The following is an 18,423-nucleotide window of genomic DNA, read 5'->3' as shown; positions in this document are numbered from 1 at the left end:
AATTAATTGCACATTTTGTGGATTTTTCTTTTAATTATTTTTATGTGTTACCTTTTTATGCAATGCTATGTGGATAATGATGTTAATGTCTATAATTTTGTTTCTTGATCTTCATGTACTTGTCTCAACTTTGATTCAACAATTGCATCATCATTTGCCTAGATACCCGTTCAAGACATACACATTAGGTGTATGTCTTGAATAGTCCCTGGTTGGGACTGTTCTTGGACGTTCATTCTCACTTAGGTGGTTATTGTATGCCTTGTTATTGATTATATGGAAAATTTTGGCCGTGTGTTTTCCTAATCTGTTCACTGGGTACACATATAAGTATACATAACTACTCATAACTACTCATGGAAATGCTGCCGAATTTTCCATGGAATTGAAAACTTGGCATACAATTACTAGTGGGATTACACGTCCAAGGATGGGTTAGGTTGGAGGGATAAGGACCCTACGTTGTCATTCATATCCTTATTTCTTGCTTTACTTGTTCAAACAACATGATTATTTTATTTAGATTGAATATTGTGGTCATTTGGGTGAGATTTGTAGAATTGCAATCATGAAACGAATAGAGCGTAGCTGGATGTATGAAAGGTTGGATGGCCGCAACATTAGACCGGAGTTTGTGAAAGGGGTTGATGAATTCGTTCAGTTTTGTAAAGATCATCCAGAGAGCAGCAAAGTTGATGAGGTTAGGTGCCCTTGTGTCAAATGTCATAATCTTCAGCAACATGACTATGAGACTGTTAAAGTGCACTTATATAGAAAGGGTTTTATGGAGGACTACCATGAATGTTTGTGTCAAAATGAAGGGTTTCCAATCATCCCACCTCCCCAACCTAATCCATATCGTGACATGATTATGGATGCCCTTGGGAATGACCCACCTAACATGGGTGGTGGAGAAGAGAGTCATTTTGAGGAGGAAGAGCCAAATCCTCAAGCTAAGAAATTCCTTAATTTGTTGGAGGAATCTGAGCGTCCTTTATATGAAGGGAGTTCCATGTCTGTTTTGGAAATTGCATCTAGAATCACAAGTTTAAAGTGTGAGTACAATTTGCCTCACAGGTGTGTGGATGGATTTGCTTCTTTGATGAATGAAGCAATTCCTGACAATAACAACATGGGAGAGACATTCTACGAGGTTAAGAAAGTAGTTAACAGGTTAGAGCTTCCTCATGAGAAGATACATGCTTGTCCAAAAGGTTGCATGTTGTTTTGGAAGGAAGATGTGAACTTGTTCAACTGCAGAGTGTGTGGTAGCGAAAGGTATAGCAAGACTTCAAAAGGAAGTTTAGTGCCCTTGAAAGTGCTTATTTATTTCCCGATTACACCGAGGTTGCAAAGGTTGTTTGCAACAAAGAACATATCAGCGGAAATGACATGGCACGCCAATAATCCTAGAGTTGGAAACACAATGGCTCATCCTTGTGATAGTGATGCTTGGAAACACTTGGACAAGACCTTTCCAGAATTCGCCTCAGAACCTAGAAATGTGAGACTTGGATTGTGCACCGACGGATTTGCTCCTCACGTTAAGTTTGGAGGACAATATTCCTGTTGGCCAGTGATATTGACACCATATAACTTGCCTCCTTCAATGTGCATGAAAAGACAATTCATGTTTTTGTCTCTGCTTGTTCCCGGTCCTAAAAACCCAAAGGGCAACTTGGATGTCTATATGCAACCACTGATTGAAGAGCTTAAGAAATTGTGGGATGTTGGGGCAAACACCTTTGATCTTTCTAAGCAGCAAAACTTCACTATGCGGGCTGCCGTACTTTGGACCATTAACGACTTTCCAGCATATGGTATGCTATCTGGATGGTCAACTGCTGGTAAGAAGGCATGTCCGTACTGCTTAGACAAATCCAAGGCTTTATGACTCGATCATGGTGGCAAAGTTTCGTGGTTTGATTGTCACCTACAATTTCTTGATCTAGATCACCCGTTTCGAAAAAGGAAAATAGTTTTTTGTAGGAACAGATTTGAAAAGGGGTCACCACCGCATATTATGTCTAGGCTAGAATTATGGGAATGTGTTAAGGACCTGGAAAAGGCAACTGATGGTCCTGCTGCTATGAAATTGCTTAAAAAGGCCAAAAAAGGTTGGTTTAAGCAAAGCACTCTTTGGGAGCTTCCTTATTGGAAGCACTTGCTTGTATGTCACAATCTAGATGTAATGCACATCGGAAAAAACTTCTTTGATCAACTCATTCATACGGTGATGGATGTTAAAAAGCAGACTTGTGACACGATCAGTGCTCAAAGAGACATTGCAAAATACTGCAAGAGACCTGGACTTCATGTTGTAACTAATGAAAGAGGTAAAGAGACCAAACCGAAGGCACCATTTACCCTCGACAAGTCTCAGAAAAAGGTCCTGTGCGAATGGATTCGAGAGTTACAGTTTCCTGATGGGTACGCTTCTAATTTGAGTAGATGTGTCGATATGCAAGCATGTAGACTTCATGGCTTGAAAAGCCATGACTGCCATGTGTTCATAGAAAGATTGCTTCCGATAGCTTTGAAAGAGTTGTTCCCTGTCCATGTTTGGAAATCTATTATTGAAATTAGCCAATTCTTCCGAGATTTGTGTTGCTCCACTATAACACATACTGACATGGAACGTCTGCAAAACAACATTGCTGAGATTCTTTGCAAACTTGAAAAGATCTTCCCCCCTGCTTTCTTCAACTCTATGGAGCACTTGCCTATTCACCTTCCATACGAGGCAAGAGTAGGCGGCCCAGTTCAATATCGTTGGATGTATCCATTCGAGAGGTAATGTGTCTTACGTTTTGTCAATTTCACTTTTTGGAAAAATGTCAGTACAATACACATCTAACTAGGATGTCTATGTTTTTAGGTTCTTGAATAATTTGAAACGCAAAATTGGTAACAAGGCTAGAGTAGAAGGATCTATATGCAACGCGTACCTTACGGAGAAAATTACAAACTTTTGCTCTAATTATTTCCAAGATAGTGTTCATACCAAAACTAGGGATCTTAGTAGAAACGCAAATGTCGTGGTCGACACTGAGATGGAACCTAATAACAAAGTCCCTGAACTCATCAAGGTTGATTGTGGCCGTGTTCCTAATTCTGGGCGATTGCATTATCTGGATTCTAAGGAACTTGAAAGGGCACACCTTTATGTCTTATCAAAGTGTTGCATTCTAGAGGTGTATGAAAGGTAACCCCAAAATTATCTACTTTAAAGTACCAACTTTGTTATGTAACGGAGTTAGATTATATAGCAAACCATCAATTACTACTTGTTTGAATTTATTAGGGAGTTTGAGGATCACATTCTTCACACACAACCTAATTTCCTTAGAGAATATGTGTGGCAACGATTTGAGAAAGAGTTTCCTAATTAGTTTCATGATAAGGTAATATTTGCTTTTTACTTGTGCAAAGAGATTAAGTGCTAATAACTTGTCTCACGTTATGGAATTATTTGGGTATTCCATAGGTAATTCGAGATAAGCCAGCAAATGATACCGTGCAGGCATTGTCAATGCGCCCTTTTAGTCAAGTAAGGACTTGGAAGCAAATATTTGTAAACGGCTATAATTTTCAAACAGAGATGACCGGAAGATACAAATCAACAATGAACTACGGTGTTTCTGTTTCAAATGCAGAAGGGGGTCAGTATTTTGGGACCTTAGAGGACATTATTGAACTCGTTTACATAGGTCCTACTAGATCATATAAGACCATTTTGTTTAAATGCAAGTGGATGGATTCTGTCAGGGGGATGACGGTACATGAGGAATACAAGATCATAGATGTCAACCACACCAAGAAATACCCCAAGTACGACCCTTTTGTGTTATCTTATTAGGTTAGTCATGTGTACTTTGCACCCTACCCGAGTTTGAAGAGAGATCGAGCACAATGGGGGGCTGTGATTAAGACAAAGGCCAAATCAGTTGTTGGTGCTCCCGTGGACATGGAATTTTTGCAAGAAACAACTAGTGACACCACCACAACATTATGTGCACCAAATGATATTCCGGACTATGGTGTTGGTACTGAAGAAATAGATGATGATTCGGACAATGAGGATTTGGTTCAAGAAGGTTCATTCTCCAGCGATGATGAGGCAGAGTTTGATTCAAGTGATAGTGAGGATGGCGAGGATGATTGCTTTTGGTTATCGAATACTAATGATGAGGACAATGATGATGATGAATGTAATGATATCGATTATTGTAATGATAGTTGTGATGAATCACAGTAGTAGTTTGTAATTTCTCCTAGTACTGATTCTAATTTGCTAAGTTGTAATATTTGTGATGTCATGAACCATGCATATTTGAGTAGTAATGGCTATATTGTGTTTTAAATCTGTCCCTGAAACGTTCATGTTATTTTTTTAATTAGTTTATGGAGACTATTACATGTGATAAAGAATTTGCACATATTTTTAATAATGTCTTTGTCCAATAAAGAATTTAGTTACATGTAATTTTGAGGTTAATTTTTGGTTACATGTAATTAACCTACGCGTAGTGTTTGTTTTCGTTATAGGTTAACATGACAGGAAGGGGGAAAAAAGGAAAAGGCAAGGATTCTCGTTCCAAGGTGAATAACTCTCGTCACTTAGACGATAGTGAAATGCAAGACTCCGAGACGCAGGATGAGGACGAGTCGTATTTGGGACTCGACAATAACACTCAAGTCCCTGATACGCAGAGCCAGACACAGTTTCAACAAAGAGAATGCTCACAGCCATCTGGAAAGAAGAGATTACACCCGACCAGCTTGTGGTAAGAAACCCATGATTTAAATTTGTATGCATTTAAGTAATCCTAACGACAATACCCTTATTGCGTTTTGGTTTATTTCTAGGTTTGACGACAGTTCGGTTAGTAAGGCCATCTCGAAGTGCATAAAGGGCTATTTTTTATATGGCTGGCATAACTACGGAACAGTTGACGATGCCACTAAGGAACATTGGTGGAACTTGTTTACCGTAAGATTTAGTAGATACTCTTGTTTTTTAGTTACTCTTTAAACTTTGTCCTACTTACTTTGTTGTTGTGAATGCAGAAAAAGTTTGAATGGGATGATGCCATAGATGCCCAAGTAAGAAAAGGATACCACAACAAAGCTGGCTATCGCCTTCGTGACATGTTCAACTAAGTGACCAAAAGAATGAACGGTAAGAAGCCAAAATGGATGAATGAAGAAGCACACAATACAATAATGGATGTTCCCAACACCAATCAAGAATTCATGGCTAGATTAGAGCAGAACAAGAAGAATAGGAGGGGCGGTTCCCTGTCTAATGAAATTAAACCGTCGCACTTCCAAGGTTCGATATCTGCTTCCCAACATGCAAAGAAGATGGTATGGACAGAATCAGTTTTAGCTTAATTTAATTACATAATTACAAATCCAAAAAATTTCAGATTTCAATACTATGTGTAGACACCTAAAAATGTCTCCCCAAATCCAAACCCGATGATGAACAACCTTTCACCGCCATTATTGGTCGGGTTGAGTATTTAATCTTGGAGTGCTTAAATCCATATTTCCATTTCATAAAACAACCCAAATCCTAGCCCATTTCCCCAAACCATAATTTGTTTTCCTCTTTTCGTGCCTTTAAACCCAAAATAATTCATTTCGTGTCCTTTAAAATCATTCATTTCGTATTCTTTTTATAAAAACGTTTAATCCAGTTTATTTTGGTCCATAATCTGGATCTAATGATTGAATAGTTGGATGGGTCTTGAAAACATCTTTCAAACGATATATTATAATCCCAAATCCGAGTTATAACGAATAAGTTATGGCCAAAATATTAAACTGAGCCAAACCGAACCTAAGCCCACCTTACCGACGACCCAACGATCATGTGGAGGGTCCAAATTATTTAATCCAATTCCTAAACCAATTAGGATTAATTGGAAGCTTCTATAAGTTTCTAAAAGATCTTAATTATCCATTTTGAAAAGATAAGATTAAATAGTTTGAAATTGAATAAAACTCCTTTTTTGAAAATCCTATTTATATCCGAATTGAAAGACGTTCAAAGATAGAAAGATATTATTTTCTTGCATCATATTTTATATCTAAATTTTATATGGTTGGATATCCCTTGAAATTATCTTTCCAATGATATATTATAATAACAATTCCGAGCTATAACGGAAAAGATATGAATAAAATGTCAAACTCTATCCAAAACTTACACCGTCTCACTATTTCAGCCATATATTTTATTCTACAAAATATTTTAATATGATTCTAATTGGGTTAGAAATTAGACTTCAATAGCTTTCCAACTATATCTTATTCATCTTATTCCGATTTTTGGATCAAAAGATATGATAAAAACAAAAACTGCAAAAACTGCAGTCTGTCGAGTTTTATTCCGATTTAATTCGGATCTTATCTTAATTCTTCGACCCTTCTTTTTTTCTATATAATTAGAGGTCATATCACCCCTTTTCCAATCATCAAGAAGCTTGATCATAAAATAATTCTCTTCTCCCTCTTTAGCCTAAACACTAGCCTCCCTATTCTTTCACTATTTTTTCCTTTAAGCACTCCAAGGAGTCCATACAATACCTGAAGTTCTATACTTAAACCAAGTCGTGAAAGGTATAAACAACTGAGGGTTTGGACCAAATCAAATCTATATTTATTTAATTTAATGTTCATTTACTTTATATTTTTTATCGAAGTTACTAACAGTTTATTCATGATGTAGCAATTTAAAGGAACGCGCAGAATGTGAGTAATTAATTTATTTAATTACTCTTATTTTATTTTAATATTGCTAGTATCATGATTAGGGTTGTTATTATTATTATTTGATTTGGCTAACACTATTATTGTTAAATTGCTTCCAATATTAATGTTTATTCTATTATTGTTATGATCACCATATTGCATGTTTAAAGGGAATATGTAATTGAAAATCACGCCTAATAAGATAATTTGGACAACCGGCTTAGGTTCCTTTTTAATCTTATTGTTTAATCAAGTGGTCACAAATATTTTAGAATTATGTGTTGCATTAATATTAAACCAATTAGCTAAATAATAGTTTGGAGAAAATTGAATATTTTTTTTGTATGCCTTTGAGATCGCAGGAATCACTTTTCACTATAATAATCAAGTAGAGGCCAATACGGGCGAATGTGACTCCATGACTCACTTCGTACCATCATCCCCGATCCTCCTTTCGTGGTTCCGAACCATATGGATTTAGTAATCTCATGGATTATGAATGGGGTGTAACCTTCACGGGTCAATCGTTGTTGCCTTCGTTGTCCCTTAATCGTGGTTGCCTTAAATGATTCGTGAACGGTTTACAAGTTCCTTAAAAACTTGTTGGCGGCTCCCTACTTTCCTTGTCCCTAATCCTATATGTCAATTCCCACTTCCTATGAGTTCCAAGCTTATTCACCACATGCTTTTAACGTAGGCGCACTTCGAGCGACGCCTACAATTTTGCCGACTCCACTGGGGAGGATTCTTGGTTATTTATCGATTTGAGTGATCGGTATTTAATTGAGATGAGTGGATGAGACTTGAAAGATTCTTGAATTGTATTCCTGCGATTTAATTGGCATTGTCACATATGCATATGCTATTTAGGTTACCTATTTTTCCACAATAGTACGTGTTCTACGTATGTGGCTAGCCCGGGGGATTTAAGCTCTATCAACCCAAAAACGCTCATGGCAATAAGGGTTCATCCGAGTTTTTAAATCCACCCAAACCATGGAGTCGAGTTCGATTTCATCACGAACTAGCGGAGCCGCCCGTTGGCATACACCCTCAAGGGAGGCTGCCTTGCTAACGCGTCCAAACTCTTAACCATGGTACCCTTTGACACCCAAAAGCTTGACCATAGTGGAACTTAGATCTTGACTTTAGGTTGCGAACTTCATTGCATCATGCGTGACAATGTGCTTATATGTGCATTTTTTTTATTGATTTTTTTTATTATTTTTTTTATTAAACCTTTTTTTTTTTAGAGTCGAGTCATAGATTTTTTTTAAATTTGAGTCAACCCGGATTTTAATTCCCGTATCCTGCACAAGTGTCAACATATTTTGGTCATAGCCGGAGTTCTAGAAAGAGTTACGTGTTGTGCCACCTATGGATCTGTAGCCCTGAGTTTTATCTTTGATTTAGAGTTGGTTTCGTCCAAATAAGAGTCATAGATCAAAATTTATAACCGATATACTACAGCCTGTCCAGTTTAAGTGTCTTTTTAGCGTTACCTTTTTTATTTTATTTTTTAAAAAAAAAAATCGTGTCAAGCTAGTCTTAGCCAAGTCCTTTAATCTGTGTCAACTCATATAACATAGGATTATAGATTTTTATTTTTATTTAATTTTTTTTATATCCTTGAGTCCTAACTCTTCTGAATTCTAGTCCTCTTCCTAGTTTCTTGTGATCGATTTTTGTGCTAACCTTAACACGTGTTCTTTGTCTTTGATTGTGGTTGATCTTATTTATGACTAATGATTGCCAACGGACCATTTTCACCTAGTAAATAGCATTGGGTCCTTTGGTCATTGGGTCCTTTGTTTTTCACAACGTCCTCCGTTTTCACCTTAACACATTAAAATTGGACAAAATTAATCAAGTTAGTTTGTCTTTTAGTCTTCCGTGCTATTTGGTCATTGGGTCCTTTGTTTTTCACAACGTCCTCATGTCTAGTCATGTGATCATAACACGAGTCTTAATAAACTCACCTAATCACACATGTTGAGTGATTTCACACACTTTGTCTCCGAGTCATGCACTATATTGTTTATGATTGTATACTAGGACCATGCATGCATCGTTTTCTGTCGTAGTAAAAATGAGTGGAGATTTTTCTCACTTGTTTTCAAATGTCTATTTTTCCCTTCATTTCCTATCTTGATCAATGAGTCGAACAATTAAGTGAATTATTTTATTTCACAGTACTTGGTCAAGGAGCAGGGATAGATTAATACAGTTCGAGTCATTACCGCAACAATCTCTCAGATCTAATAGACGTTCAAAGAGAACTTTGCCATCTCCACATTACTTATCACCTTTCAATGGCCACTAAAGAAGATATTGAGAACATCAACAAATCCATCGAGGCACTGTCTTCCATGATGCAAACCCTTACCACTAGGGTCACTACCATGGAACAAAACAAGGTCATTGTTTCCACCCTTGACAATTTGAAGGAACAAATGAGTAAGATTTATGAGTATTTCACTTATGTGGGACATCCTCCTACTCCTTTGGATGTGAAAGACAGCCTCCCTATTTTTTCATTCCTTCCCTTAAGCACTCCAAGGAGTTCATACAATACCCAAAGTTTTATACTTAAAACCAAGGTGTGAAAATGTAGAATTAACTGAGGGTTTGGACCAAATCAAATCTTTTTATTTAATTTAATTTTCATTTGCTTTATATTTTTATTGAAGTTACTAACATTTTATTCATGATTTAGTAATTTAAAGGAAAGCGCGGAATGTGAGTAATTAATTAATTTAATTACTTATTTTATTTTTATATTGCTAGTATCATGATTAGATTTATTTATATTTGATTTGACTAACGCTATTATTATTGAATTGCTTCCAATATTAATGTTTATTTTATTATTTTTTATTGATCACCATATTGCATGTTTAGAGGGAATATGTAATTGAAAATCACGACTAATAAGATAATTTGGACAACCGGTTTAGGTTCCTTTTAATCTTGTTGCTCAATTCAAGTGATCACAATATTTTAGAATTATGTGTTGCATTAATATTTAACCAATTTAGCTTAATAATAATTTGGAGCAAATTAAATCTTTGTTTGTATGCCTTTGAGATTGTAGGAATAACTTTTCACTATAAGAATCGAGTAGAGGCCAATACGGGTGAATGTGACTCCATTACTCACTTCGTACCATCATCCCCGATCCTCCTTTTGAGGTTCCGAACCATATGGAGTTAGTAATCTCATGGATTATGAATGGGGTGTAACCTTCACGGGTCAATCGTTGTCCCTTTATCGTGGTTGCCTTTTATGATCCGTGAACGGTTTACAAGTTCCTTAAAAACTTGTTGGCGGCTCCCTACTTTCCTTGTCCCTAATAGTATATGTCAATTCCCACTTCCTAAGAGTGCCAAGCATATTCACACATGCTTTTACGTAGGCGCACTTTAAACGACGCCTACAATTTGGCAACTCCACTGGGGATATTCCAAAGTTCTCCACTGCTGATATTCCAAAGTTCAAGCCTATTGACAATCCAATATTCCATTTGAAGGCATTCTCTGCAACCATGGCTCTTAAGGGATTGGACGTAACACTCTTTCCTATGGTGTTCCCTCTCTCCTTAGAGCATGCTTGCCAACAATGGTTTCATTCTCTAGATGCCAAGCGTGTTGCGACTTGGCAAGATGTCACCGACAGTTTCATGAATCGTTACAAGTGTAACATTCAAACTAAAACTTCTGAACGTGAACTCTCCATTCTCAAACAGAAAGAGAATGAAGGCTTCACCGCTTATCTGAACAGGTGGAGGGAAACGACTTCACTCTTGGTAGATCCTCCTAAAGAAAGAGAGATGGTTCGCCTCTTTATTCAAAATCTGACTCACAAGTATAGGGAACAACTCAAATTTCTTCCACTGAACACTTTCGAAGCTGTATACGACATCGGCATCAATATCAAGGATGATCTTATAAATACTGCTGGTAGTAACAATAATAACACTTGGAAAAACAAGAAGAACGACCATCCTTCTTCTTCGTCTTCTAAGCACGAAAATACTACCAACAATATAAGCCAAATTGATCTCAATGAAGTGTTAGCTCTTGATGCTCCATTGCCCAAGAAGAAAAGAACTTACACTCCTTTAGGAATGACTTATGATGTGGCCTTTGATCGCCTCTACGGTCAAGGCTTGATCACACCTATTGGGCCATTTTCAGAGCCAAAACCTGAAGAAAGGAGCGCCAAATGGAATCCCAATGCCCATTGCAAGTACCATAAAGGAAGGGGCCACACTACTGAGCAATGTTAGAATTTGAAGGACGTCATTCAAGACTTGGTGGATGCAAACAAACTTCCTGTCCCTCCAGGCGGCAAGAAGTAATGAACACAAAGCGCACAACAGATCCTTTGTGCAAGATTTCATGATTTCTTTTTTGTCATTCATCTTCATTCCCCCATTCATGTCTAGCATAGGTTTTCCATTTCAAATTTTTATATGTCTCATGTATTTCGTTCACCTTTTCCATTAATAAAATGAGCAAATTTCCTTTACATCTCGATCATAGCATTTTTCATTCACTCATTCTCAAAAAAAAAAATTCACTAATTCTCAAAAAAAAAAAAAATCAATTACCGAACTAAACGCAAGGTACACCGATGACTTGAGGCACCTTTGCTACCCTGTCATTCCCCTTAAACCATTTTCAATCAAATATCCATTTCTTCATCAACCAATTTGAGCCTCGTCTAACGGTTGGCCTCATTTATTCAACCCACATTCATTTAACCCTGGGATTGGAAGATGTGTAATTGTATAACATTCAAAAGGCAAGTAAAAAAAAAAAGCAGAAAAGCAACAATAAAACAATGTCTAAGGGCAAGTGTTCCAATGTCTTTGATATGAACACGTCTCAAATTGCGTCTCTCATCGAGTGCTTGGTACCGTGCTTGAGAAACATGAATGCTAAGTGAGTGATGGACCGCATGATCTGAGATTGCCCACATTGATTCAAAAGAATGAAAAAAAAGCAAAAAAAAGAAGAAAAAATGAAAATAAACTTGCAAAATTCAAAACAAAAAAATAAATGAAAAATAAAACTTGCAAAGTCTAATACACAATTGCATATCTTAGGGGCTTCTCTCGGGTCTTGAGCCTTTTACCCCTTTCTTCCTTAAACCTTCAGCTTAACCACCTTACAACCCTTGAAAGACCTCTTTGAGGTGTACACACACTTGTGCAAAGTTCGGTTAGAGCTACGTTCGGCCTGATTCCTAACGGATACGTAGACAACCTCATATCAAGGTGCGGCCACATTCATATTCATATCCATGCATGATCGAGTCAAAGAATATCCAATGCTTACCCCAACCCATTTAGAGCTAGACTTAGGGGCTTGAACCCACATCATTTAGCCTACCCAGCCTAAAGAGTCATCATCTTTGACTCTTCTCACACATACATAGCCATATCATCTTTCCCTTAGGAACCCTTTATCATGAAATCTTGTTACACCACTGTGCATGCTTCATCATCTTTCAAGATAACATTCATTAGAAGAAACATTGTATACTTGCTTAGCTTCCTGACCTGAGCAATATTCATTGTTTCGTGCATTGCATAATGTGCTGAGAAACATTTATATATCAATGATTGTTAATCATACAAAGCATATCGTGCTTAGCTCCTTGACCTAAGCAACGTTCATTATGCAATAATCACTTCATCTGTATACGTGCTTAGCTTCCAAACCTAAGTGACGTTCAAGATCGGTTCTTTACACCATAAATGATTCTTAGCTCCATGACCTAAGTTCATTCATCTATCGTGTCACATGATGTAATTGTCCTTAGCCTCCTGGCCTAAGAACATGCATCATGCATACATTACTATCAAGAAAAGCAATTCAATCCATGCGATTCATTTTGTCCTACTCAACGAGGAAGTTCAAAACTTCTTTCCTTTTTTCGCGTCTTTTCTTTTGGGAAAGTTTTTTAAAAAAAAACTTTTTCAAAATTTTCTCATCGAGGGAAGTTCGAAAATAAAAGTCTAGTTTTCACATCTTTCTTTTTCGGGAGAAAGTCAGTACCCTCCACTCATGACAAAAATTGACGGAAAATTTTTGCTTTTGCATCTTCGTTTGCTTGTGTCTGCACACACACATATACACACACACACACTCACAAGTCATACACTTGTCATGTCACATCAAGTCAAACTTGGTCAAGTCAGTGGTCAAGTCAATCACAATATATACGAGTTCATTGGCAAATTTATTTTTGCAGGTCTCATCTACAGCCCACGTCCGGGGACAAGCGAACCAACTACAACCCACGTCCGGGGACAAGCTGACCATCTACAGCCCACGTTCGGGGACAAGCGGACCATCTACAACCCACGTCTGGGGACAAGCGGACCATCTACAGCCCACGTTCGGGGACAATCGAACCACCATCATTTCATGACGCAAGGTTCTCGATACACAGAGACTTGAAATCTCATCATCTGTCGACTTTCCTCAAGCATGGAAAGCATTATCGGTGGATTTCTTCAAGCATAGAAAAACGCCAAAATCATATGTCGACTTTTCTCAATCATGGAAAGTGTCATCCGGTAGGTTTCTTCAGGCTTAGAAAACTACCAAACTCATCTGTCGGCTTTCCTCAAGCATGGAAAGCGTTTCAACAAACGTCATCCGGTGGATTCCTTCAAGCATAGGAAGCTGCCAAATTCATTTGTCACCGATACACTGGTGCCAGATACGTATTCTATCCTTTTACTCTTTTATCTGTGGAATTAACATTTTTCTGCAGGTAGGCGTATACAGAGTGATTTAGGATTGCAGAACGTCTTAAATCATTCTCTCTCTATATCGAGTACTTTGACTATCGTTTTCGAAACTGACGTTTCTACAAACTCAGTCAAAGTGGGGGCTTCTGTAGACACCTAAAAATGTCTCCCCAAATCCAAACCCGATGATGAACAACCTTTCACCGCCATTATTGGTCGGGTTGAGTATTTAATCTTGGAGTTCTTAAATCCATATTTCCATTTCATAAACCAACCCAAATCCTAGTCCATTTCCCCAAACCATAATTTTTTTTTCCTTTTTTCGTGCCTTTAAACCCAAAATAATTCATTTCGTGTCCTTTAAAATCATTCATTTCGTATCCTTTTTATAAAAACGTTTAATGCAGTTTATTTTGGTCCATAATCTGGATCCAATGATTGAATATTTGGATGGGGATTGAAAAGATCTTTCCAACGATATATTATAATCCCAAATCCGAGTTATAACGAATAAGTTATGGCCAAAATATTAAACTGAGCCCAAACCGAACCTAAGCCCACCTTACCTACGACCCAATGATCATAAGGAGGGTCCAGATTTTTTAATCTAATTCCTAAACCAATTAGGATTAATTGGAAGCTTCTATAAGTTCCTAAAAGATCTTAATTATCCTTGTTGAAAAGATAAGATTAAATAGTTTGAAATTGAATAAAACTCCTTTTTTTTAAAATCTTATTTATATCCGAATTGAAAGACGTTCAAAGATAGACATATATTATTTTCGTTCATCATAGTTTTTATCTAAATTTTATATGGTTGGATATCCCTTGAAATTATCTTTCCAATGATATATTATTATATCAATTCCGAGCTATAACGGAAAAGATATGAATAATATGTCAAACTCTATCCAAAACTGACACCGTCTCACTATTTCACCTATATATTTTATTCTACAAAATATTTTAATCTTATTCTAATTGGATTAGAAATTAGACTTCAAGGTCTTTCCAACTATATCTTTTTCATCTTATTCCGATTTGTGGATCAAAAGATATGATAAAAATAAAAACTGCAGTCTATCGAGTTTTATTCCGATTTAATTCGGATCTTATCTTAATTCTTCGACCCTTCTTTTTTTCTCCATAAGTAGAGGTCATATCACCCCTTTTCCAATCATCAAGAATCTTGATCAAAAAATAATTCTCTTCTCCCTCTTTAGCCTAAACACTAGCCTCCCTATTCTTTCACTATTTCTTCCTTTAAGCACTCCAAGGAGTCCATACAATACCTGAAGTTCTATACTTAAACCAAGGCGTGAAAGGTATAAACAACTGAGGGTTTGGACCAAATCAAATCTATATTTATTTAATTTAATGTTCATTTACTTTATATTTTTTATTGAAGTTACTAACAGTTTATTCATGATGTAGCAATTTAAAGGAACGCGCAGAATGTGAGTAATTAATTAATTTAATTACTCTTATTTTATTTTAATATTGCTAGTATCATGAGTAGGGTTGTTATTATTATTATTTGATTTGGCTAACACTATTATTGTTAAATTGCTTCCAATATTAATGTTTATTCTATTATTGTTATGATCACCATATTGCATGTTTAAAGGGAATATGTAATTGAAAATCACGCCTAATAAGATAATTTGGACAACCGGCTTAGGTTCCTATTTAATCTTATTGTTTAATCAAGTGGTCACAAATATTTTAGAATTATGTGTTGCATTAATATTAAACCAATTTAGCTAAATAATAGTTTGGAGCAAATTGAATATTTTGTTTGTATGCCTTTGAGATCGCAGGAATCACTTTTTACTATAAGAATCAAGTAGAGGCCAATACGGGCGAATGCGACTCCATGACTCACTTCGTACCATCATCCCCGATCCTCCTTTTGTGGTTCCGAACCATATGGATTTAGTAATCTCATGGATTATGAATGGAAGGTAACATTCACGGGTCAATCGTTGTTTCCTTCGTTGTCCCTCAATCGTGGTTGCCTTAAATGATTCGTGAACGGTTTACAAGTTCCTTAAAAACTTGTTGGCGGCTCCCTACTTTCCTTGTCCCTAATCGTATATGTCAATTCCCACTTCCTATGAGTGCCAAGCATATTCACCACATGCTTTTAACGTAGACGCACTTCAAGCGACGCCTACACTATGGTACTGTTTTTTATGTTTAATAGGCGAAGGCTAAAGGAGGTGCCTTGCCACATGCGGGAGAACTTTTCTTGAGCACTCACTTCAAAGAAGTTCCTGGAAAAGAACAGTTCCTGCTAGTAAGAAGGCTTTGGAGATTACGGTAATTTCAAATTCTTTAATTTAAAAGTCATAAATTTTATTAATTAAGGTTTATGTGAAGTGTTAGAAAGTTGTAACAACATGTTTAAGACATGATTCAAATGTTTATTCAAGCATTTGCATTACTATGTAGATTATAGGAAAGCAAGTACCAAAATATGCCCATTTTAAACTATTTTCGTGCACATTGAACCTTAAAACTCTTAAATATGAAAAATAATGGTTATGTGAAGTGTTAGAAAGTTGTACCTACATGTTTAAGACATGATTCAAGTGTTTATTCAAGCATTTGCATGAGTATGTGGATTATAGGAAAGCAAGTACCAAAATATGCCCATTTTGAACTAGTTTTGTGCACATTGTACCTTAATACTCTTAAATATGCAAAATAATAGTTATATGAAGTGTTAGAAAGTTGTAACAACATGTTTAATACATGATTCAAGTGTTTATTCAAGCATTTGCATTAGTATGTGGATTATAGAAAAGCAAGTACCAAAATATGCCCATTTTGAACTATTTTCGTGCACATTGAACCTTAAAACTCTTAAATATGCAAAATAATGGTTATGTGAAGTGTTAGAAAGTTTTAACTACATGTTTAAGACATGATTCAAGTGTTTATTCAAGCATTTGCATGAGTATGTGGATTATAGGAAAGCAAGTACCAAAATATGCCCATTTTGAACTAGTTTTGTACACATTGTACCTTAAAACTCTTAAATATGAAAAATAATAGTTATATGAAGTGTTAGAAAGTTGTAACAACATGTTTAATACATGATTCAAGTGTTTATTCAAGCATTTGCATTAGTATGTGGATTATAGAAAAGCAAGTACCAAAATATGCCCATTTTGAACTATTTTCGTGCACATTGAACCTTAAAACTCTTAAATATGCAAAATAATGGTTATGTGAAGTGTTAGAAAGTTTTAACTACATTTTTAAGACATGATTCAAGTGTTTATTCAAGCATTTGCATGAGTATGTGGATTATAGGAAAGCAAGTACCAAAATATGCCCATTTTGAACTAGTTTTGTGCACATTGTACCTTAAAACTCTTAAATATGAAAAATAATAGTTATATGAAGTGTAAGGAAGTTGTAAAAACATGTTTAATACATGATTCAAGTGTTCATTCAAGCATTTGCATTAGTATGTGGATTATAAGAAAGCAAGTACCAAAATATGCCCATTTTGAACTATTTTCGTGCACATTGAACCTTAAAACTCTTAAATATGCAAAATAATGGTTATGTGAAGTGTTAGAAAGTTGTAACTACATGTTTAACTCATGATTTAAGTTTTTATTCAAGCATTTTCATTAGTATGAGGATTATAGGAAAGCAAGTACCAAAATATGCCCATTTTGAACTATTTTCGTTCAAATTGAACCTTAAAACTCTTATATATGAAAAATAATGGTTATGTGAAATGTTAGAAAGTTGTAACTACATGTTTAAGACATGATTCAAGTGTTTATTCTAGCATTTTCATTAGTATGTGGATTATAGGAAAACAAGTACCAAAATATGTCCATTTTGAACTATTTTCGTGCACATTGAACCTTAAAACTCTTAAATATGCAAAATAATGGTTATGTGAGGTGATAGAAAGTTGTAACTACATGTTTAATACATGATTCTAGTGTTTATTCAAGCATTTGCATTAGTATGTGGATTATAGGAAAGCAAGTACCAAAATATGCCCATTTTGAACTATTTTCGTGCACATTGAACCTTAAAACTCTTAAATATGAAAAATAATGGTTATGTGAAGTGTTATAAATTTGTAACTACATTTTTAAGACATGATTCAAATGTTTATTCAAGCATTTGCATTAGTATGTAGATTATAGGAAAGCAAGTACCAAAATATGCCCATTTTGAACTAGTTTTGTGCACATTGTACCTTAAAACTCTTAAATATGCAAAATAATGGTTATGTGAAGTGTTAGAAAGTTGTAACAACATGTTTAAGACATGATTCAAGTGTTTATTTAAGCATTTGCATTAGTATGTGGATTATAGGAAAGCAAGTACTAAAATATGCCATTTTGAACTATTTTCGTGCACATTGAACCTTAAAACTCTTAAATATGCAAAATAATGGTTATGTGAGGTGTTAGAAAGTTGTAACTACATGTTTAAGACATGATTCAAGTGTTTATTCAAGCATTTGCATGAATATGTGGATTATAGGAAAGCAAGTACCAAAATATGCCCATTTTGAACTAGTTTTGTGCACATTGTAGCTTAAAACTTTTAAATATGCAAAATAATGGTTATGTGAAGTGTTAGAAAGTTGTAACAACATGTTTAAGACATGATTCAAGTGTTTATTTAAGTATTTGCATTAGTATGTGGATTATACGAAAGAAAGTACCAAAATATGCCCATTTTGAACTATTTTCGTGCACATTGAACCTTAAAACTCTTAAATATGCAAAATAATGGTTATGTGAGGTGTTAGAAAATTGTAACTACATGTTTAAGACATGATTCAAGTGTTTATTCAAGCATTTGCATGAGTATGTGGATTATAGGAAAGCAAGTACCAAAATATGCCCATT

The 18,423-nt window shown here is 35.6% G+C and overlaps 1 protein-coding gene across 1 annotated transcript; it reads left to right on the top strand.

Moving 5' to 3' along the window:
- The first annotated feature begins 568 nt into the window (after positions 1-568).
- Positions 569-1,894, top strand: LOC110720552. The gene has a single exon (XM_021899589.1). The coding sequence runs from the start codon at positions 569-571 to the stop codon at positions 1,892-1,894; it is 1,326 nt and encodes a 441-aa protein (XP_021755281.1).
- Positions 1,895-18,423: the final 16,529 nt, after the last annotated feature.

This window comes from Chenopodium quinoa, unplaced genomic scaffold, assembly GCF_001683475.1.
Source record: "Chenopodium quinoa cultivar QQ74 unplaced genomic scaffold, ASM168347v1, whole genome shotgun sequence".
In the NCBI taxonomy this organism is placed as follows: Eukaryota; Viridiplantae; Streptophyta; class Magnoliopsida; order Caryophyllales; family Amaranthaceae; genus Chenopodium; species Chenopodium quinoa.
Note: the sequence above shows the minus strand (reverse complement) of the source record. Positions and strands in the feature narration are given on the sequence as shown.

Coding starts and splice junctions, on each gene's coding strand:
- LOC110720552 (XM_021899589.1), top strand. CDS start 569: ATGAAACGAATAGAGCGTAGCTGGATGTATGAAAGGTTGGATGGCCGC.